This window comes from Kogia breviceps, chromosome 12, assembly GCF_026419965.1.
Source record: "Kogia breviceps isolate mKogBre1 chromosome 12, mKogBre1 haplotype 1, whole genome shotgun sequence".
Lineage (NCBI taxonomy): Eukaryota > Metazoa > Chordata > Mammalia > Artiodactyla > Physeteridae > Kogia > Kogia breviceps.
Genome location: NC_081321.1, coordinates 66,942,737 through 66,965,867, shown reverse-complemented (window position 1 = coordinate 66,965,867; position 23,131 = coordinate 66,942,737). Strand labels below are relative to the sequence as shown.

Sequence of the window (23,131 nt, the reverse complement as noted above, 5' to 3'; positions counted from 1 at the left end):
GTTTAATGTTTCCATACTACCAAAAATGTAGAAAAAATGATGAAACAAATTTTGTTATTCCTAAAACTTCTCTGACCGTACCTAGGCAAGTTATACTTAACAGAAAATGGCATTCCTGCCATTATTTCAACATCCTCAAATTAACTACTAAAACATGTTTTGGCAGAATTATTTGAATTATTGAAAAAGTAAAGGAAAACTAGAAATATTAATATAGTTATTATTTCTTAATATCAGAGTAGAAAAGTTTTGTTGTTGTTTCATTGTTATTTTGTTGTTCAACTGTTTTTGTGCCTGAAGATCTCAAAGAATGGTTTATATGATTAACAGTGTTTCAGAATGCAACTATTGTATGACTTTGAAAGAGAAGTTAGGGTTTCAAGAGCTAGTCTTAACGTCAGTTATGAATAATTACACTGTAATATCATCTCATAGGTTATAAGCTAAAAAAAAGAGTTATCTTTAGTTCAAATTAAAGACTGAATTTGAAACATTCCTTACTATACCTTTTTGTTTTGAGCCAAAATAATTATGTAAATAAATATTCAAATACAATCAGACACCTGCCATTAATAAAGAAAAGCTTCCCATTCTTAACAAACCTGTTTATACAAGTTAACCAATTCCCTCCAAACTTATTTCCTCGATGAGTAGAACATACAATCCAGTTGAGAAAGGAAGACCCTAGTAGTTGAAAGCAGGTGAAGATATGTGTGTGAATGTATGGATTCATGTATACATATTTATGAAAGTGCCACAACAAGATATGACTGATACAAGAGTGAATAAGATAGGACATATGCCCTCCCAGCAGCTATTTCAATGTGGGACTCAAACACGTACATAAGAAGACACATAGGGTATCTAAACCATACTTGAGAGTAAAGGATGCTGAGTGGGCTGATCATGAAAGCAATCAATTTGAAGGTTTTCATTTTCAGATGTTAGTATTGTGTTATGTGACCATATTACAGAGGCCAAATTAATTTACAGGACAGAATGCATTTCTACTTGAAAGCCATATGTGATTGAAAATAATTGCACACAAGGTTATGTTGAATTCATATCTAATGGAAAGATTTATAGTTTTAGAAATTTAGCTTAAAAATTCCCAGTGAGGCAGTATGTGTATATGAGTATACAATATGATATGTTTGTGTGTATACATATATAGACTGTGGTCATTTAAAGTGAATTCCAACGTGGATGAATGGCCACTCACATGGTCTCTGCAGTCCTTTGAGTGTACCAAAGAGAGTGCCTTCTGCAAGATTTATGAAACATTAGACTAAAGTTTGGCTCCCAGCAAAGGCGTACAAAGTAGTAGACTGTTAGTGGCATCTTAGGTAAGTTCCTTTTTATTTTTATTTTCATTTGAAGTTTAAAGCTATAGAAACATGCTAGATTAGAATATTTTTGGCCACATTCTCCAATATATATAATGTACATTCAATATTACTTCAATTCAACAAGTACTAAGCATATATTATATAGAATATTTTCCTAGGCATCAAGGAGTATTCAGAATAAATTTTTAAGCCCTTAAGGAGTCTGTTTTATATGAATAAAAACACAATTGGTTTTATTGATATGTGGTTAAGAATTCCTAATTGCACAAAACAACACAGTTTGCTATTTTAATCAAGAAGGCATTAATTAAAGCATATAAGAAATCTCTAAACTGAACTTCCAGGCACAATTTCTAGGACCATGTTTCTTAGCTTTGTAAGTTTATTTTACACCCCAAGTCCTAGAAACATGCAGCGTCTGCTAATACCTGTGCCAGCAAAATGGATGTCCCATGCTCAGAATGTTTCCTCATCTGAATCCCCTCAGAATCTGTCCTGTGCAGGGAACTCTGGTCGGCCGGCTCTTAAGTCACATGTCTGCCACCTGGTGGTAAACATGCCTGAGAAGTGTTCCTTGAATCCTACTGTGGGAAGATGGAATTCAGAATGTGGGGAACTATCAAACATGGAGGGTATATTAAAAAGATTTGGGGCAACATGAAATGGCAGTCTGCACTATCACCCAGATTTTGTCATACCCTTTTTTCATATTAAAATTCTAAATAGCAGCAATACTGATATGTATCTACCCAACAATACAAATAGACTTATTAAACAAAAATAAAATCACCCTTTATAAAAAAAAAGAAGGTTCGTAACCTCTGTTTAACTGCATCCAGCTTCATGTATGGGGTTCTTCAGTGTGTACAGTCTTGCTCTCATTAAATCACAATCTTATCTTAATATTCTGTAACCTATGGACTACTTTAAATGTTCATCAGAATCAACATAACCAATATAAAATAGAGTAAAAGGGTAAAAATATAACAAGAAAATGGGAAAATAATATATACTATGTGTATGATACAATAAAAATAGAAAGATCCTGTTTTCTCCAACTGGTTACAAAGTCCTATTGGCAAATATAAATTCCAATTCTAAACCTTGATTCCTGGACCTGGGTCTATACCCATATATATCGGGTCTGAAACTGAGAGAAACTGAACCTTACTTCCATCACTAATTCTGAGTGTATACTAATTCCAGGATGATAGCATCCCAACCTAGCAATGTGTTATCTCTCAATTTAAATTAAAATAGATTCTTCTGTGGGTCACTTAACCATTCTTTAGGATCATCTGCTTCTGAACGATGTGATAGCATGGTGAAGCCAGGGTTGGGAGCATCAGTCAATTGCATTAGCCCTTTCACTGTAAGATGAGTTGTTTTGGGCAGAAGTAATATTGTGTATGATAACAGGATTTTAAGCAAAAATCTAATAAGATGGTGTTGCTGGTAGAGGCAGAGCCATTAGAGAAGGCAAGTCCATATCCAGAAAAAGTTTTTATTACAGTAGAAAAAGACAGCTGCCACCCTGATGGAAGGGATTTGATATAATCTGCTTGATTCAAGATGAGTAATTTGTTTCTAGGTATATTGCACCATGTCAGGGCTTCAAGGTTGATGGCTACAGCAAGTAACTTGGCTATTCAACTGGGGTGGTAACCCTATCAACCTTAATGATGAGAAGCCCATTTTGTCAGGTTAATGAATAACTTCTATCCCTGAAACCATGGTCACTATTTTATCCCCATCGAGCAAATGCTGTGGTGGCCAAAGAAATAAGTCAATATCCACAGGATGAATCATTTTGTCTACCAGATTATTGAATGCATTTATTACCAGTGGGTACCAAAGATATAGTCCTAGCTTAGAGCTAATACCCAAAACAGTTTTGTATTCTATTTTCCTTAGCTGTTACCATGCTACATGGTCACAGGTCCCTTTAGGGAAGATTTTCTGATTATCTATTGCTTTATAATAAACTACCCCGAAATTTAATGGCACAAACAATAGTTTACTATACACACAGTTCTATGGGTCAAGGATTCAGAAAGGGCACAGTGGTGACAGCCCTTCTCTGCTCCATAAGGTTTGGGCTCTCAGCTGGGATGACTTGATGGCTAGTGACTGGTAGATGATTTATTTTTATCAGAAAAAGCAAAAAGCACTGATATATAGTGTCTGTTAATTTCTGTGGTGTAAATACTCCCACGGTGGCTGTTTTCAAACTTCCAACATGTTGTCACTAAATGCAGAGTTGGGAAAAGATGCACAGTAGTGAACCATTATATAGTATTTCTACTATCAAATACCATTGAAGTAAACAACCCTAAGGGCATGAGTAATAGTATAATATAGTAAGATAATTAGGAAGTGATATATTTTGAGCATTCATTATCTTTTAGAAACATTTTATTAGATAATAAGCTTACATAATTTAAGCTTCAACAATAACTATGCTTAACTACCAGCTCACAAGATTTCTGAAAATTATCCTCTCTCACAAGATAGTATGGACCAGCTTTAGCATATGATTTTCAGGTGGTGACTCAAATATCTGGAGGCTGAAAGATCTACTTGTGAGATAACTCCTTTGCTCTTGTGTCTAGCACCTGGACTGGAGTGACTGAAGGACAGACAGATTTAACTGGGACTTTGTATCTGAGAACCTCCATATGACCTCTGTGGCACAGTGGTCTCAGAGTAGTGAGTTTTTGTGTGGTGGCTCTGTGACCTAAGAACAAGTACTCCAGTGAACTAGAGGGAAACTGCATTGCCTCTTAGGACCTAGACTCAAAAGTCACAAATTGTCACCGTCACCATACAACACAGGTTGATCAAAACAGTCACAGGTCCAACCAGATTCAAGAGGGGGGAACATAGGGTATGTTTTGCCAGGCAACTGCTTAATGATTGAGTCATACATGGTCGTCAAGACAAATAAGATGATGCTTATCAGTGAAGCAGGGCGACTCATTGGAATTTGGTGGATAAAGTAAATCAGATTCATCTGAAACTTTCTAAATTTCTTTTGTCTAATTCTTGGTGGTACCTTTTTATTTTCATAGTAGTGCCAACATTTCCAAATAAGATACCTGGTAAGGCTCTGAATTCATCAAACATTATAATTCAATGACCTCTTCTAGATCAGGCTCTTTATCTTTTTTCTGTTATGTCTTGGGACCTCAGTAAGAGGCTGTTATGAGCAGCCATAGCAACTATTGAGTTCTCTGAGCCTTGACCTAAAATTTAAAAACCTTATGCTTGTCATTTTCTTTCTTTAAACTCTTCAGTGCAGCTCAAAGCATCCAGTTCACCTCTTTGTCCTTATATTCTTCCTGCCCTTCAAAATGGTCTTTTGTACATATGACTCAGCCCATCAAAGCCTTGCTTTCAGAGACACCCCATTTCAGGATAACTCAGGTGGTCATTTCAGTAGCTATCCATGAACCATGGAAGACAATGCCCCCTTTTTGATGTTAATCTAATTATTACTTTGTCAAATCTGTCTGGGTCAGATATCCCATATTCCCATTTGTCTGAAGAGTTGTTACTTATAGCCATAGCTGTTAAAAACTAATGTTTTAATCAGGGTTAATTTATTCATTCAACCAAAAATTTATGAACATCTACTATGCCAATCTTGTAGGCACTGAGAAATACAGCAATGGACAAAATAGGAAAAAAGTAAATAAAAACACTTCATTTCCTCATGGGCCTTACATTATTTTTGGGGAGACAGATTTTAACAAGATAAGTGTATGAAGTAAATAGTGAATTAGATATAGACAAATACCAAGGGGGAAAAACAAACTGGAAAGGAGATATTTCGTGCAGACGGTGAGTAGGGAAAGCCTTGTTGAAAGGTGAGATTTGACGAAAACCACGAAAGAGACAGTGGAATGAGATGGTCAAGCATATGTCTGAAAGACAGTGTTTTAGGCAGAAAAAAAAACAGCAAGCACAAAGGCCCTGATGTAATAACATGGATGTCTGATAATGTTAAAAAACAAAACAAAACAAAGCTACAAGGAAACCAAGTCAGCTAGACTGGAGTGAGCAAGAAGAATAGGAGATGAGTTCAGAGAATTGAGATCCCTTTGGTACTTTTAAGGACTTTGGCTTTTACTTAAGCCAGATGAGAAGACCGTGAGGATTTGAGCAGAGGTATGAATGACCTGGCTTCCATTTTAACTTAAATAGTATTTTGAGAATAAACTGATGGAAGGATGAAAGCAGGAGGACCAGTTAAGAAGCTACTATAATAATTTGTGGGAGATAATGGGTATTGGGCCGAGGTGGCAAGTGGATGTAGTGGCAAGTGGTTAGATTCTGGAAGTTGTAGGAACATGGAAAAGATTGATTTTAAAGACTGAACTATAAATTTTAAGATGGGTAAGAAGAAAGTGAAGGCAAGAGTATGGTGAGAAGTAGTAATAAATTCCTACAGTAAAGAGATTGAAGGGGCAAGTAATTTTAGAGTTTGAGCATTTAAATAACTGAACTAAACGAATGATTTGTGAGTTGTATAATAAAAACTGAAATTAGTCGCATTTATTGATAACAGTAGAGTCTATCGTGAAACCATAATTGTGAGTTACTGAAATAGGGGGGAAATTGAGAGCATTGGAGTGCACAAAGTCTAGAAATTTAGATGCCAATATGCTGGAGAAATCATTTAAATGAGTTATAAAAATCACCAAGAATTACAACTGGGATAACACTGGAAAAATGACAATAATCTAGTTGCTAAGACATTCAAGGAACAATGACCAGGGTATGGCAGATGACTATTACAATGAAAGGTAGCAGTCAGTATGACCTGATGTACTGTCATAGCATTCTTACTTGCATATAACAGAATTCGCTCTCTAGCTAGTTTAAGTAGACAGTGATTTTTAACAGTAATTAAGAAATTCTTACCCAAAACAGTCTGTAGCCTAACCTTTCAGGAAAAAATTTTAGAACTTCACTGCAAAGCTGGTAAATAGATTTTTTCTCCTTTTCTGTGCAAAATCATGATTCCACCTCCCATTGAGCAAACTAGATACCTTCACCAACTTATTTATATGGCTTATAACTTATTTATACCACTCATTTCTTGTATGTGTATAATTAATAGAACCTCTGTGGCACCGAACAGTGAGAATTGTAGTTTTTTACACTCTGTGTTGAGAAGGTGGGATTAACATTGTGAGAAATTTGCCAAATGTAAAGAGTGTGATTGAAAGATTTAGATAATCTCCAATAACAGATGTCCTTTATAGCTTCAATATAATACTCATATTGTGTTTCTTGCCTAGAGGGTACAGATTATATCTTATACAATTTTGTATCCTACCTACTCCCATGCAATATTAGAAGCTCAAGTAGTTATTAAATTACTGTATAGATGAAGACATCTCTAATTTACAGTTAGAGAAACCAGTTTTCTTGTATTATGTCTTGTTTCTTTGTAAGTATATCATCTACCTAAAACATACACACACACACACACACACACACACACACACACACATATATATATATATATAAACCATGTTAATTAGATTAAGCTTTTAGGAAACAATGCCAATTAACCATGGCTGCAGATTTAGCTTGGATATAGGCCAGAATGTACACTGGAAAATTTACCTAATTTATCTTTTTTTTTCTATTCATTCAATAAATATTTTTACATATGCATAGATGCCAGGAACTGAGCCAATACTCAAATACAAAACAGATCAAGACAGAAATGGTGCCTATCCTCATGGAACTTATATTTCAATGAGGAAATAGAATGAAATTTAGTAAAACTATTTTTAAGAAATTACACACATTATATGAAGAAATGAAGCAAGAGAATGAAATAGAATTATGAAGACTTGAAAGAGAGAGACCTACAAATGCTTTACCTAGAGTAGTGGGCAAATGCTTTATTGAGAGGGTGATATTTAAACTGAGACTTAAAGGTGAGAAAGAGCTGACCAACTAAGGAGCCAAGGGACAGTATTTCAGGCAGAGGGTACAGCATGTGCAAAGGCTTGGAAGACTGAGGAACTGAAAGTAGGCTGGTATAGTTAGAACAGAGTTTGCCAGAGAAAGACTAACAACAGATAAAGTTAGAGAAATAGGCAAATCTCTATAACCTATGTGAAACAGCTTGGATTTAACCAATGCACACATGTATCTATAGAATTCAAGAGAGTAGAATACCATGAATATAATCAGAGATTGGTAAATAAAAGAAAAGTTATTTGAAAATATTAATTGTATCATCTTCATATTGAAGAACTTTAAATATTATTTTGACGCTTACATATGACTCCGGCTGACTGATCTATATACCTTTAGGATCTCAGATATGTGTGGGGTTTTTTGTGTTAATAACAGGCAAATTTTTCTGACACGTTGAACCATAACTAATGATAGTGAATATAGCAAAATTAACTTATTAAGAACTAAGAAATGTGATACTAATATGTGACACTGAAATTAACAGTAGCATTGTTAAAAACAAAAATTTTCATTACAGTATAAGCTTTGGGAAAATTCTTGAAAGAAAATAGTTTTTCTGTACTTCTTTCCACCTCAGTATCTTATATCTGCTTTTGTGGCGAGCATTGCCCTCTGAGGAAGGCGCCATTAAGACCCTCATAAGCCTCAGGGCCCGATTGTACTCTCCTTGGTATGCATCCTGGACTTTATGGTATGAACGTAAAAAAGGAGATGGCCTTTGGCCAAATCGCTCCAGGGACCTGCTCAATTACTGGGAGTCCCTGGTTGTTCCCTAAAGCTAGGAAAAACAACCCTGGAGGGAAAATTGGTGCCTTTGAGGGAGAAGCCGAGAAGCCAATCAACCAGCTGATGCCGATAAGGCGTGACTAAGCCGAGAAGCCAATCAACCAGCTGATGCCGATAAGATGGTGACTAAGCAAATTCCCTGCTTTAGGGGTATATATACGGCTACGCTTTGTTGTTAAACTTGCCTTGCAACCATCAGTTGCTTGTACCCTTCTGATCCCATACTTTGGTGCGTTCAGTTCCCTACCCCCTCTCGTCGATCGTTGCTACACTTTGAGGACCCGCCGCGGCTGGCGGCGAGTGGCGCCAGAACAGGGACCTGACGAGAGGGACATCTGAATCTCGGTAGGTGAATCCCCGGATTGAAGAGTGAAAGTGTGGCCACATAGTAAAGTTGATAGTAACTCGGGGCAATAGTCAGAAGTAAGAAAATATGGGACAAGAAGTATCCAAGAAGCGACCAGAGATCACTGATCAAGAGAAGGAGTTGTCCACCAGTGCTTTCCAGGCTTTTACAGCTGGAAATTATGATGTCTGTCTGCAACATCTTGCCTGCCTACAAGATATAAACAAAGACGATTATAAAATCATTTTGAATACGGCAGTAGCTGAGTTTTTCAAAAGTAACCAGACAACAACAGATAGTTAAGACAGACACTTAACCAGTTGAAGAATCAGGTGCACTCGGCTGTTGAAGAAATGGATGGACTAGATCTTGAAAATAGTATGTTGTATTACAATCAAGCAGTCATCCTGTATCATATCCGACAGTATACAGAAGCCATATCCGTTGGTGAAAAACTTTATCAGTTCATAGAACCTTTTGAAGAAAAATTTGCCCAAGCAGTGTGTTTTTTGCTCGTAGACCTGTATATATTAACCTACCAAGCTGAGAAAGCTTTACATCTTCTTGCTGTTCTAGAAAAAAATGATTTCACAGGGCAACAATAACAAAAATGGAAAGAATGAGACTGGTAATTACAGCAACAAAGATGGGTCTAATCATAAAGCTGAAAGTGGAGCTCTAATAGAAGCTGCAAAGTCAAAGATACTATTTTTGTGTTGAAGTATATGTAGGAGGACAAGGGACTTTACTGGCCGGCCATAGTTTAAAGGTAGTTAAAGCTGTTACAAGTTTGAAGTTTCCCTCCTTTTTTCCTTCTGATTTTCCCCAATCTGATTTCGAATTCTCAAATCTGGTGCACCTTAAATTATAATAATGGTACCATTTTAATTTCTTCAGTTTCTGTTACTAATAATAGTTTGGTTTTTTATAAGCATTGGGGTTTTGGGAAGTTTGCATTGTCTTATTCTTATCAACTGGTTATTACTTGTGTTACACCCTCATATGCCTTGCTAATAGGAGATTTACAGATTGAGTTTATTTCTGGTTCCTTAGGACATAATATAACTTGTCAGAATTGTATTTTTAGTACTTGCATTCTGCCTATGAAAGGAACTTTTTCTGTTATGATGTTAAAACAACCTTCCTATGTAATGCTGCCTGTAAATATTTCTGAAGCATGGTATCATAGTACTAGCATGCAAGCTTGGCTAGAATTATCTGAAGCTTTAAAAAGACCTAAACGATTCATTGGAATATTAATATGTAGCATATTAGCCTTAGCCGCTTTAACAGCCACAGCCGCTACCGCCGGTTTAGCATTAAGTAAAACTGTACAACAAACACGTTATGTTAATCAATTATCTAAAAATACCAGTATTGCATTAGCATTACAAAGTCATATTGATACTCAACTAAAAACTGAGGTTGATGAGTTTAAAAAATGCTCTCATAGGTTTAGGAGACCAAATTATGGCTTTAAAATTGAAAATGCGTTTGATTTGCCATGCTAAATATACTTGGATTTGTGTGACTCAACACGCTTATAATGAAACTGACTGGGATTGGAACAAAGTAAAAATGCACTTTGTAAGTGTATGGACTGATGGACACATTAGTTTGGACATACAAAAACTTAATGCGGAAATACAAGCAATTCAAGAAGCTCATCTACAAGAAGACGGGCCCCAACAATTAATTCAAGGACTCTTGGATCAGCGTCAATGGTTAAACCCAATGCATTGGTTTCAAAATGGACTCACAGGATTGATTACCGTGGGGTCATGTGTATTGTTGATGTTAATTGCCTTACCTTGTTTATTACGCTTTGTTGTTGGCTGTCTCGCTGCTCTTCGTCAGGAGGTGTATGGGTTGAAATTGCATTATCAAGCTTTAAAAAATAAAAGAGGGGGAAATGTGGCGAGCATTGCCCTCTGAGGAAGGCGCCATTAAGACCCTCATAAGCCTCAGGGCCTGATTGTACTCTCCTGGGTATGCATCCTGGACTTTATGGTATGAACGTAAAAAAGCAGATGGCCTTTGGCCAAATCGCTCCAGGGACCTGCTCAGTTACTTGGAGTCCCTGGTTGTTCCCTAAAGCTAGGAAAAGCAACCCTGGAGGGGAAATTGATACCTTTGAGGGAGAAGCGGAGAAGCCAATCAACCAGCTGATGCCAATAAGATGGTGACTAAGCAAATTCCCTGCTCTAGGGGTATATATACGGCTATGCTTTGTTATTAAACTTGCCTTGCAACCATCAGTTGCTTGTGCCCTTCTGATCCCATACCTTGGTGCGTTCAGTTCCCTACCCCCTCTCGTCGATCGTTGCTACACTTTGAGGACCCGCCGCGGCTGGCGGCATGCTTTTTCCTTTATTGTTTCAATAACTCTTGCTTATTTTGCCTAGGCATCATTTGTTAGCCTATGCTTTTCACTAGCCTTCTGAAAATCTCTCCTCCTTACTAGCATATATTATTTTTCACTAGTAAAGTTTTAATAACTGATAACAGTTTTTAATTTTCTTTTCATATATCTTTGCTTTTAGTTGCAGAACTGACTTATAAAATAAAATGAAGGTAAATCTCCAATTCACAGAACATTTAAAAGCAAAATTTATCTGGGAAAAGTTAGAGCATAGAGTCTGGAACCAGAATGAAACGTTGTTCACTGGACTTTCCCCTAGTCTCTATCATGGCACCAGACACTGACTTGTGAATGTAGGTTCCAGAGTAGACAGTTTAAAAATTATGTCCTTTAACCTCTTTTCTCAAAATGACTATTGCTGGTCTCAGTTACTCTATTCCAGTTGGTTGCATATATTTTTCTATTATGTAATCTAAGAATTTAATTGTGAATAAAATCATTAGTGTTACCACTATAATTACTATAACAACGTATGATTATCACTATAATCACATTTAAAGCAACATGATGATTATACTCATTTCCTTCAATTTAAAAAATTTAAATGATCAGATATAAGTGAAATTAATTTTGACTTTCAATTCTGTTCTCTAACAAAATCATCATGCTTTGTTCAATGTTCTTCAGCCATTATCCTATTGGATCATATTATGGTGTGTTCTAGTTCTCCTCAATTTAAACTAAATTATTAAATCTTCTAAAAGAATGCATATAATCCACATTATATTTTAAATTCAGTAAATTGTTACATGATAGAAATGCAATTTACTTTTCATATATTTTATGAACCCTGGTTTATGAACTCAGGTTTGTGCTTCATTGATTCTATCTGTAGTATAATCTGAGGTTATCATTAGATACTATATGAATCTGAAATCTACTAAAATGGAAATCATCTCTATGTATTAGTGACTTGTATCCATAAGATAATTACATTTTCTGTTAAACCCAATAGCTGTTACTGGAGCATTTGGAGTGCCTTGTGTCACGACATGAAAGGTCACTAAGAATGACGGTGGTGAAGCGACAAGCTCAGTCCCCCTCGGGAGTGTCCAGTGAAGTTGAGGTTCTCAAGGCGCTGAAATCTTTATTTGAGCACCACAAGGCCTTGGATGAAAAGGTATAGTATTGTGAAAGGATTGTTACAATTTTATGTCAATTATACTTCAATAAAGCTGAAATTTAAAAAAAACTACTGGAAAAAAGGGTACAGTATTGACAAAAGATTTCAGGCTTAACTGTGCTTTTGTCATCAGTATCAAGTTCCTTGTCTTCATCCATGACTCTTACTGACTGCTGAAGTCAGTCAGTTCAGAGGAACACGTTTGAACTACAGGAAAAATAACTGAAAAAAAACCGCACCCTGACTATTGCATGTATATTGGTAATATTCATAACCATTTTCTTTTTTTTAATACATCTGAATCTATGGTTTTTCAAGACTACTATTATGGCACATTAGAGTCCTCGTCCAGATGGCCATTTGAAATTTAATATTGTCATTTAACCTTTCTGTTTCTCCCTCTCTCAAATTCTCTCCCCACCCCACGGTCTCTATCCTCTCTACCCCCTCTGAAGTGCATGGCTATAGATGCCAACATAGGAGACTATTAATTGACAATAAAACATATCTTGAAGTGTAAATTGGAAATACTTTAACCTTTGGAGATTCATATTAGAAGCATACAATTTTATTTTGGGGGTTTCTAACATCTTAGTTCTGAACACACATTTTTAAGAGTTTCTGCGGGTAACGGCATAGGTATTAGTAGAAAAATCTGCTTTAGGTCTTTTTTAAAGTAACTGTAAGTTTCTCATAGCTATTACTCAAATAAGCTCTATGGACATTAATAAGCCAATATGATGATAATATTCTTTGGATATTAGTAAGGCTTATGATATCATTTCAATTCTGTAAAATTTCAAAGAATGAATTTTTTAAAATTAATAAGGCTTTAGGATTTTGTACAGTGGGAATTGGGGCACTTCACTGTAAAGTATCTGACAAGTTCTGAGCATTAAAGTCCAAACTAGGGATTATTACTCAGTTATATATAGGTTTGGAGCATACAGACACTTTTGCTCTATTTAATATTTATATACGTATATATTTTTATCATCAGTCTTTCAGATGTTCTTAGAGCAGGGGATTTATGTGGAGTGTGTGCATAACATATCTATAATTCTGTCTTCTAGATTATTAAGAAATTGTATCTTAATTTTAGTACGAGAGGCAACTAGTTTATGAATAATTTTGAGTAAAACAGAAATGGATATTATATAAAAATCCCTGATGAATATAATATCAACTAATATCAAATATCAAATAATAATTTAATATATTGTTTACTTTCATATTATATTTTGTTTCTTATTATAAAACTGCATTATTAAGAATTTGCAAGACTACATTTATAGAATATCTATTATGTGTCAGAGTCCTTGGCATATATTTAGCACACAAACATAAATAAGACATTTTCTTTACAAATGAGGAGTTCATAGTTCTGGAGTTCACATGTCAATAAGAGGGAGTGGTAAGAAGAGATATATATGATGTGATATTGAGTCACAGGAAAAGTTGTGACTAATTTTTCCTGAAGAAGTGATGAGAAAGTCAAGAATGTCTCCACAGAGGGGTTGACATTTGGTCTGGGTATTAGAATGTGTAAGGATTTTTTAAGCAGAGAAGTAAACATACTCTAAGCAATATGATCAATATGTGAACTAACCCAGAGCTTTGAAAAGAACATGGCCTGTTCAGAGAAAATTTAACAGTTTTGAATGACTTGAATGAGGGACTTGAGAATGAGTGATTTGAGATGTTCCCTAGATGTGCTCCCACATCACTTAGGTGAAGGATGCTTTTATGAAAAAATGAATAGAAGGCAGTAAACAGCATTTAGGACAAATAACCTAATGGGTGTGAGTACATTTAAGAAGAAAATGGTTGTAGTACAATTTAGGATCTAAAAGTAATTTAGTATACAGATGTTCAGTGAACTTAGCATAACTAAATGAAGTATTTCATACTGTGACCCTAGGAATTGTAATAGGGTTTAGTAACTCACCAAATGTGCCCTGGACATTGGTGAGTTCAGGGCAACAGAACTGATTATCAACTAAGTAATACCTAACAGCCTGAAGAAAAAATATTATGAGCTTGGGCTTTGGAGTTAGACAGACCTGGACAAGTACCTTAATTTCTCTTAGTCTGTTTTCTCTTCTTTTGAATGAAGAGAATAATAATACCTACCTAATAGCATTGTCTGACATGCAAAGCTCCTAGCCAGTACTTAGCATATGGCAAATGCTCAGTAAATGTTAATGAATGTTATTGTTAATGATAAATTTCAGTATTTGACAAAAATTTCAAACTAAGTGAAGATATTGATATCACTGTTGATTCACATGCTTATTTAAATTAACATTTCATTTAGTTACTAAGGGGTTAATATGTGCCTAAGCACCTTCATAAACAATTCCCCTAAGAATAGCTCACAGCTTCTTATGTAGATCAGGAGAGGTAAGGAGACAGACATATGAACAAGTAATTACAATATTCTATTTTAAGTGCTATGGATATTATGTTAAAACATATATGGAATATCAGAAGAAGATGCAATTAATCATACTGAGGACAAGAAACTACCAACTTTACCACAGAAGGTTTAGAACACAGGAAGAGATAAATAAAATGCAAAACATTGAGCATAGCTGTGGACAGTTACAATGACTGGCACTCTTCATTATTGATGTCCTTATTTACATATCTACTGAGTTGTAGGGTAGAATTTACACAATTATCTAAGACCAGCAGTGATTTTGACATAAGTCTCCAACATGTTTACCAATTCTGTGGGCTGGAGGAAATGAGAGTATACATGTGTTTTTCAATCACTCAGATATCACTGCGTATTTTTAAAAAAGATATACTGGGTATTCATGGGAAATGTAACCAAAACACATGTTACATACACTCCACATATATTCCTGTGATCTAATATCACAGTGCCAAAACTGGATTTGAATGTCTGGTCTAAGATTCCCTCACGATGCTTTCTGTTGCAGGATTGATAATTCCAAATTAACCCCCTGCCATACCTTAATTTAAATTTGAAATGTATGCTCTTCCACCCAAGTCCTTCTCTATCCTGCAACATACTCGTCATTCTTAGGGACTTATTTTAATCCTCAGGGATAACATTTCTCTTGAAACATCTTTTTTGAGGAAATTTTTTTTCTCTTTAATTATTTTTTCATACCACTACAAAGAAAATAAATGTAACAGATGAAATTAGAAATCAAAAATTCTAGATGTACATAAATATATTTGAGAGGTTATACTATAGCTCTATAAATAAGCAATCAATATATCTTAAAGACTATGTGGACAATAGATTAATTGAATGTAATTAAATAGCAAAATCTAGAAAAAGTAAAGTATATAGCCAAGACCATCAGCTGTGTACTTATATTTAGGGAAAAATTAAAACTATAGTTTTTTATGTCTAGATAACTTCAAAAGAACACCAAATTCAACAAGAAAAATAAGGATATTATGGCGGTCTGCTGGTGCTGTGCTCAGAGCAGTGCAAAAAGCTACAAGCCTTGTCAGAAATACTATTTTTTCTTACCAGTGGAGTTCCAGTTATGTAGACACGATTAAATGTGAGATTTCTTTATACTCTAGAAAGATTACTCCTTTGGATCCTCCCTTTGTTTTTCTTTACCAAGTTTAGCAGAGATTAGTGCAAGATGAAGCAACTATGTTTCATTCATTTGAGTCTTACCCAAGAAATAAATACAAAGAGAATACTTCATTCTCATATAAATGTGAATAAAGCATTTATATCATAAATGTATTAATATTTGTAACATCAATTTTTACATTATAACATGAATTCAAAATATATTCAGCAACTGTTTTTATTTTCTTGTAAAGAGAGTTTTAGGTTCATTACTTTGTGTGTAATATAATTTCAAGTTGCAAATGCTGTTATAAATGTACTGAGGGGTGATTTTTCATATTGTTTGAAAAATTTGATAATTTTTACTACTCGAAGGCTCAATATAAGAATATACATGCTTAACTTGTGGTAAATTTGAAACAGTTCGGAACAGTTTCTGTGATTTTCAGTTTAACAAAGAAAGGAAGACATTTAACTCGCACTATAGCCTGGTTTCAACTGCTTCTTATGTGGCTTGCATGACTCTTTTAGGAACATCCCAATGCATCAGTATGTCTTTAAATATAGTGCCTTAACCTCTTTACTGCAGTCTAAATGTGATCTGATTATGTTGCATATGTTGAGATTAATTTATATTTAGACTGCTTCATATTGCTGTTCTCATGAACTAGGATTCTTAGATTTTTATCAGAATACCCATATTTTATAGCTGCTATTTTAGGAAGTGGGCATAAAACTTTACAATCATCCCTATTAAATAACAAGGACATCTACTAAGATATTTGTGGATATCTGCATTCCACATATCAGCAATCCTCCTCATTTTCATGCCTTTGGGATGTTTGCTTTGTTAGCATCTATCCAAGCACTCATGAAAAAAATATTCCCCAAGTCAAATCATTAAAGATTTCCTTCTAAGAAGCTCTTGTTCAGTTATGAATCAGCATTAGTTTCATGCATTTTTTTTTTTTTTTTTTTTTTTTTTTTTTTTTTTTCGGTACGCGGGCCTCTCACTGCTGTGGCCTCTCCCATTGAGGAGCACAGGCTCCGAACACTCAGGCTCAGCGGCCATGGCTCATGGGCCTAGCCGCTCCGCGGCATGTGGGATCTTCCCAGACCGGGGCACGAACCCGTGTCCCCTGCATCGGCAGGCGGACTCTCAACCACTACGCCACCAGGGAAGCCCAGTTTCATGCATTTTTATGAACAATTGGATATTTGTCTAACAGCACTGGTACCTGGCAGCCCATCTGGCATACTTAAATATCATGAAGGATCTTCTGTGATTATCTTTGATATCAAATGGCCATTTATGAATGTATTACTAGTTTTCAGAGAATTTGAACATAACTAAGTATAATTAATATTAAAATTCCAGTCAGGCATTAATTCTTTCTTATTCAAGATGTATTTCAGGAGTTAAGTGCACCCAGTCACCTGAATATATTTCAGTTATCATATACATTACTAAAATAATTGAGATTTTTAAAAATTTCTAATTAGATTCTAGATTCATAGGATATCACTTGTTTTTTGTTTGTTTGCTAACTAGAAAATAATTTTGTAACTTCAACTTTAAAATTACTATGTATCTAGGTTTTTAGATATTTTGTGTATTTAACTTATATTCCCAGTTAAATCTTACTAAAAAAAGAAAAATACCATTAATTAAAATATACTATTAATAAATTACTAAAATGAACGTTCATTTAAATAATTTATTTCTATAATTAAAATGCACCCTGTTATATTCCCATGGAAAATCAATGTTAATTCATAAATAATCTAAAACTCACCATGAATTCCATATTGAATTGAAGCTATAAATTTTGTTGATTTTTTTAAGGAAAATTAAACTGCTGTAGTCATTTATTTTAGTTTAGCCAAATTTCTTTCTCTGAACTTTTCTACTTTTGACAAATTTATTATGGAGCCATATCTGTAGATCTGAACATATAATAACTAAAACAATTTTAGAAGTTCTAAGAAAGCAAGGATCAAAGAAACACTTCTCTGACTTTCATTTGTGTATGAAACATTTGGAAATCATTACTTTCAAACGAAATGTGCAGTCTTTGGTTCTATAAAATATAATGGTTTAACCTTTGGTATCTGAAAAGTATTTAGGAATTCCAGAGTAGATATATACTTTCCAATCCCTCAATAACAATGTAGACCTCTAACTAATACAAAATTAATTTCATGAGCAATGGACAACATTTTTCAGCTAAGAATCCTTTGCTTTTAGACAAATTATTTTGTACTAAATGTCAAAGGAAAACACAGTTATTATTTTAAAGAAGTAGAAATTTTTTTGCCTATATCTTATGCTTAATCATTGACTGTTTTTCATATGAATTCATAATAAACTTTTGAACTTTGCCTCCACTTACTATGAATCAGAATTCAGAACAAGAGGGGTTGATCTTCAACCCCACTGTAAACTCTGTCACAAAACACTAGAAGGACTTGCTTACAAGAAAATCCCTTAATACAGTCATACTGTGAGGTGACAATGTAGTCATAGTATTCCTGAGCACTTAAGGCCATATATACTTTAATACTTTTCCAAATGTGACTGTCTCTGATAATGTTAATGGATTCAGCACAGTTTAATATGTATGGGATGTACATTACTGCACATATTTTGGTTTTTCTTCTAGGTAAGGGAGCGACTGAGGGTTTCTTTAGAAAGAGTCTCTGCACTGGAAGAAGAACTAGCTGCTGCTAATCAGGAGGTAACATACCAAACTTTCTCCTCTTTTGAGGTGCAATAATGCTAACCTTATATCCCTTGTGTTTCACGTCACTTTTATTAAAACTGTCACAAAAAATAAATTACATTTGGTATATGCCACTGAACAAGGCCTGCTAAAACTAGTTGCCAGAGTCATGCTTTCTGATTTCTGGTGATTCAGATCTGTCACTAAGAGATGAAAGAAGAATTATCATGAGCTAGTGATATGAGAGCTAGTGAGGTGGGGATTTAGAAAGACTGCAGTCAGAATGCCGGGCCTTTTGGGAAGGAAAACACAGCTCCAAAACTGGAAAATATGTCAAATATCTGTTAAATTTTTAAAATGTTACAAATGAAGCATTGTGCCCATGCTTAGTGACATCATTGAATCCACTCTTTTCTCTCATTCATGACTCTAAGAAAGTATTTTATAGTCATCCATGGGATTTAAAGAGTTGTTTTTTCCTTAGAAGATTTAACTTCTTTGGTTATTTGTCTACAAATGAACTTGGGTCATTAGATAATATATAGATAGGTGAATAGGTGATAGATAGATAGATCTCAAATTAAATGTATATAGGGCACTAAAATAGCCCCATCTCTGTCTCTCTGTCTCTCTGCCTCTGTCTCTCTCTCCCTCTCCCAGATAATTTACAAGGCTACGTTTTTCAGAAGTTTATTCCAGGAATGCAAATGAGGATATTATTATTATTACTAAAACTATTTAGTAATAACTTCCTACTTTTAAATAATTTAGGAAGTGGGAGGCCAGTGTCACTAATTATAAGTCTTACCAAGAGATTCTTAACAAAGTAATATTTATATTTACATTTCACACGTAAACAAATACACATTTTCAACCATGCTAAAAATCTTGTCTGGTACAAACTCCCTAGTTTTTTAAAATACGCTAGGCTAATTAAATGAGCTTCTATAGGCTTTTGTTTGTCCTAGGTTCAACAATTTAAACTTCAGAAATGAATTTCCCACTCTCACAGATGGTTTTGGAGTTATCACCCTTTAACACTTTTCTTTATATAATCTCTCCCATGGAGACTTCATCCATTTCTCATCCATCCAAGGCTTCAATGATGACTCTGGTGAAAAAAAAAAAAAAATCTATAGCTCAAAGTCCATGCTCTTTTCTGAGCTCCACAAAAGATTGTAAACATTGGTTTTGCTTCTCCACAGGACTTTGCTTTGCTAATGTTTGTGTAAATTGTTCTCTGACACACGTGTTCAGCAGGGGTTAATCAAGGATTAAAAACCAGCTTAGGGTTTGATAAAGGGACTGTAACCACTTATAGGGACCAATTTTTCTAGTTTACACAAAGGTACCATATGTGCTGATGGGCCTGGATCTCCACTTCATTTTTCCTTGTGTCCCCTCAGATTCTCTATGGTACATTAAGGCAGTGAAATAATCAGTCTTCTTAAAAAGAATATGAGATAACTATATGTTCTGTTCTGAAAAGATCCAAAATGTTCTACTATACAAAAAGAAAAAAGTTGCAGAGAATGCTCCCAATTTTGCACAATTACAAGTAATAATAACACATTATTATAGGACTAGGAAAAATAAATTTGGGATATAAATACCAAACTGTTATTATTAGTTGTCTTTGGTGTTTGCAAATATGTACTATATATTTCTGTAGTGTGTGATTTTTTTAAATAAATTTTCATTATGCTTATAAAGAAATGACATGATAAAGATATTTTAGAGTCAGATGCCATTTTCCATATTAGATTATTCTATTGGTAAATTAATAATAATGATAGCTAATATTTACTGAGTGCTTTAAATCTCTAGGCTGTAGTCTAAGTGCACATATATCAGCAAAATGATACTGGAAGTTAGGTACTACTATTGTTTTACAAGTGAGCCCAGAGAGGTTATTTCTCTTAATGTACCACTGTTCTCTCCTACTTGAAAATGTGGTTATCTTTGAATTTATCTTAGCTCTATGTATTCAGGTGATTTCAAACCATACATTTAACTATGTCCACAGTCTACCCTACATCCATTTACTCTCAGCTTTTTCTATATACATTAATACTACCGTAATTCAGATCTTCATTATTCTCAACTGGGATATTACAGTATGTTTTCTGCTCTATGATTCTTCAGGGTTAAAACAGCTAAGCAAAGCTCCAATCATACTGATTATTTTTCATAATATTTTCTGACATGTAATATAATATAACATGCCATATTAATATACTACTAACAATAATATAATTTACATATTTATATATGTTAATAATATAATGGTATCTACTACTAGACCTGTAATATACTATTGAGCACCTCTTCAGTGGTCCTAACCTAAAAATCACACTTAATTCCTATTACCCCTACTGCTCTGAGTCATTCTAAGTTCTTATTAAGTTATAGTATTCACTTTTTTTTCTTTTTTCTTTATTTTTAACATCTTTATTGGAGTATAATTGCTTTAGGATGGTGTGTTAGTTTCTGCTGTACAACAAAGTGAATCAGTTATACATATACATATGTTCCCATATCTCTTCCCTCTTGCGTCTCCCTCCCTCCCACCCTCCCTATCCCACCCCTCTAGGTGGTCACAAACCACCTAGCTGATATCCCTGTGCCATGCGGCTGCTTCCCACTAGCTATCCCCCCTACATTTGGTAGTGTACATATGTCCCTGCCACTCTCTCACTTCGTCACAGCTTACCCTTCCCCCTCCCCATATCCTCAAGGCCATGCTCTAGTAGGTCTGTGTTTTATTCCCGTCCTACCCCTAGTCTCTTCATGACATTTTTTTTTCTTAGATTCCATATATATGTGTTGGCATACGGTATTTGTTTTTCTCCTTCTGACTTACTTCACTCTGTACAGACTCTCGGTCCATCCACCTCACTACAAATAATTTCGTTTCTTTTTATGCCTGAGTAATATTCCATTGTATATATGTGCCACATCTTCTTTATCCATTCATCTGTTGATGGACAGTTAGGTTGCTTCCATGTCCTGGCTATTGTAAATAGAGCTGCAATGAACATTGTGGTACATGACTCTTTTTGAATTATGGTTTTCACAGGGTATATGCCCAGTAGTGGGATTGCTGGGTCGTATGGTAGTTCTATTTTTAGTTTTTTAAGGAACCTCCATACTGTTCTCCATAGTGACTGTATCAATTTACATTCCCACCAGCAGTGCAAGAGTGTTCCCTTTTCTCCACACCCTCTCCAGCATTTATTGTTTCTAGATTTTTTGATGATGGCCATTCTGACCAGTGTGAGATGATATCTCCTTGTAGTTTGGATTTGCATTCCTCTAATGATTAATGATGTTGAGCATTCTTTCATGTGTTTGAAAGCAGCCAACATTCTTCCTGACTCTAAATCTTACTTATACTAATGTCTCTCTTGGAATGTCTCCACAACCCCAACTCATCCACTGAAATCATACTTTCCCATTTAAACTCAAGTTCAGACATCACCTTTTTAATGAAATCTTTTATGATTTCTTGCCAATAGTCATTGCTTCTTAGTTTAAATTGCTTAATCTCATTGCTTCAGCATTTATTATGACTGTTCAACAAGTATTAGAGTTAATTATATACCTGTCGAAGCCTAGGTTGCTAGTTCCCTGAGAAAGAGGGCTATGTCTTGCTCATTTGTGCTTATTTCACTCAGTACAGTGATATAAACCTTGTGATAAATATATATTTGTCAGATTGCATTGTATAGAGTTCATTCTACCTGGTGTTTTCACATTATTCCTTGGCTATCCCCTTAATAGATAGTTTGAACAACCTTAGGCATGCTCAATAAACAGCAATACATTTATCATATTATTAAATTAAGTTGTTTGTTATTTCAAAATGTAATTATCGAGCAACTACTATGTGCAGAAAATTCTGTGAGTCCCTGACAGGGAGAAATAGAAAGAAATAAAATAATTAATAAAGCATTATGCAAATGTTTATATAATTTGCACTCCAGTGATGGAGACAAACATAAACATATAAGTAAGATGTAAATTAGTACAGAACTAAATTCATATAAAATAGAGACACAAACAAAGTGCAAAAGAAAAGAGAAAAGGGTATTTATTCTAAACCAAAGTATCAAAGAAGGCTTCACCCTTGAAGGAAAACAATGATTTGGCTTCAAAACTGTGGAGAAACATTTCAAGCTGAGCAAACAGTATGATTAAGGAAACCTAAAATTGCCTGTTTTAGGGATAATGGATGATATTGTATTGGTAAGAATTAGGGTATGAAAAGATGTAGAAGAGGAGTGTAGAGAGTTGATAGGATGCAGATCCTAGCGAACCCTGAATGCCATGTTCAGAGTTTGGAATTTATACTTTATAAAATGAGAAAGCTCTGAAGGTGTAGTTTTGCTTTTGTTTTGTAGTTTTTTTGGTTTTAGTTTTGGTTTTGGTTTTGGTAAAGTGAAATCCACTGAAAGTATGTTCTTTTTTTTTCTTTTTGCAAACTGTGGGGTTGGGTGGAGCAGAGCTGGAAAGTTGACAGTCTGATATGGCTAGCTGACATAGTCATCTGATATGTGATTTTGATAATGATACATCAATTCAACAGACATTTATTAAGCATTTTCTGTTTGCCAGTCATTGCATTAAGTACTGGGTATAAATATATTGATAAACTAAGATATTAATAAAGTAACAATTCTCTCAAGTCTGTTATGGAAGGTAAACATGGTAAAAAGTAACTATAATAATAAGTTACTATTTAAAGGATCCAGAATTTCAGTTTGGGAAGATGTGACAATTTCTGAAGTTGAATGGCAGTTATGGTTGCA

General features: G+C 34.7%; 1 protein-coding gene across 21 annotated transcripts in view; it reads left to right on the top strand.

Moving 5' to 3' along the window:
* Positions 1 to 23,131, top strand: part of PPFIA2 (PTPRF interacting protein alpha 2) — a 437,715-nt gene that overhangs the window by 254,562 nt on the left and 160,022 nt on the right. For 17 of the 21 annotated variants that reach the window (XM_067009799.1, XM_059081639.2, XM_059081638.2 and 14 more), the window contains 2 exons: positions 11,862 to 12,026; positions 18,261 to 18,335. In XM_067009799.1, coding sequence (XP_066865900.1) covers positions 11,862 to 12,026; positions 18,261 to 18,335 — 240 coding nt within the window. The remainder of the gene's footprint in view (positions 1 to 11,861; positions 12,027 to 18,260; positions 18,336 to 23,131) is intronic. The other 4 variants (XM_067009808.1, XM_067009804.1, XM_067009812.1 and 1 more) reach the window with 1 other exon arrangement.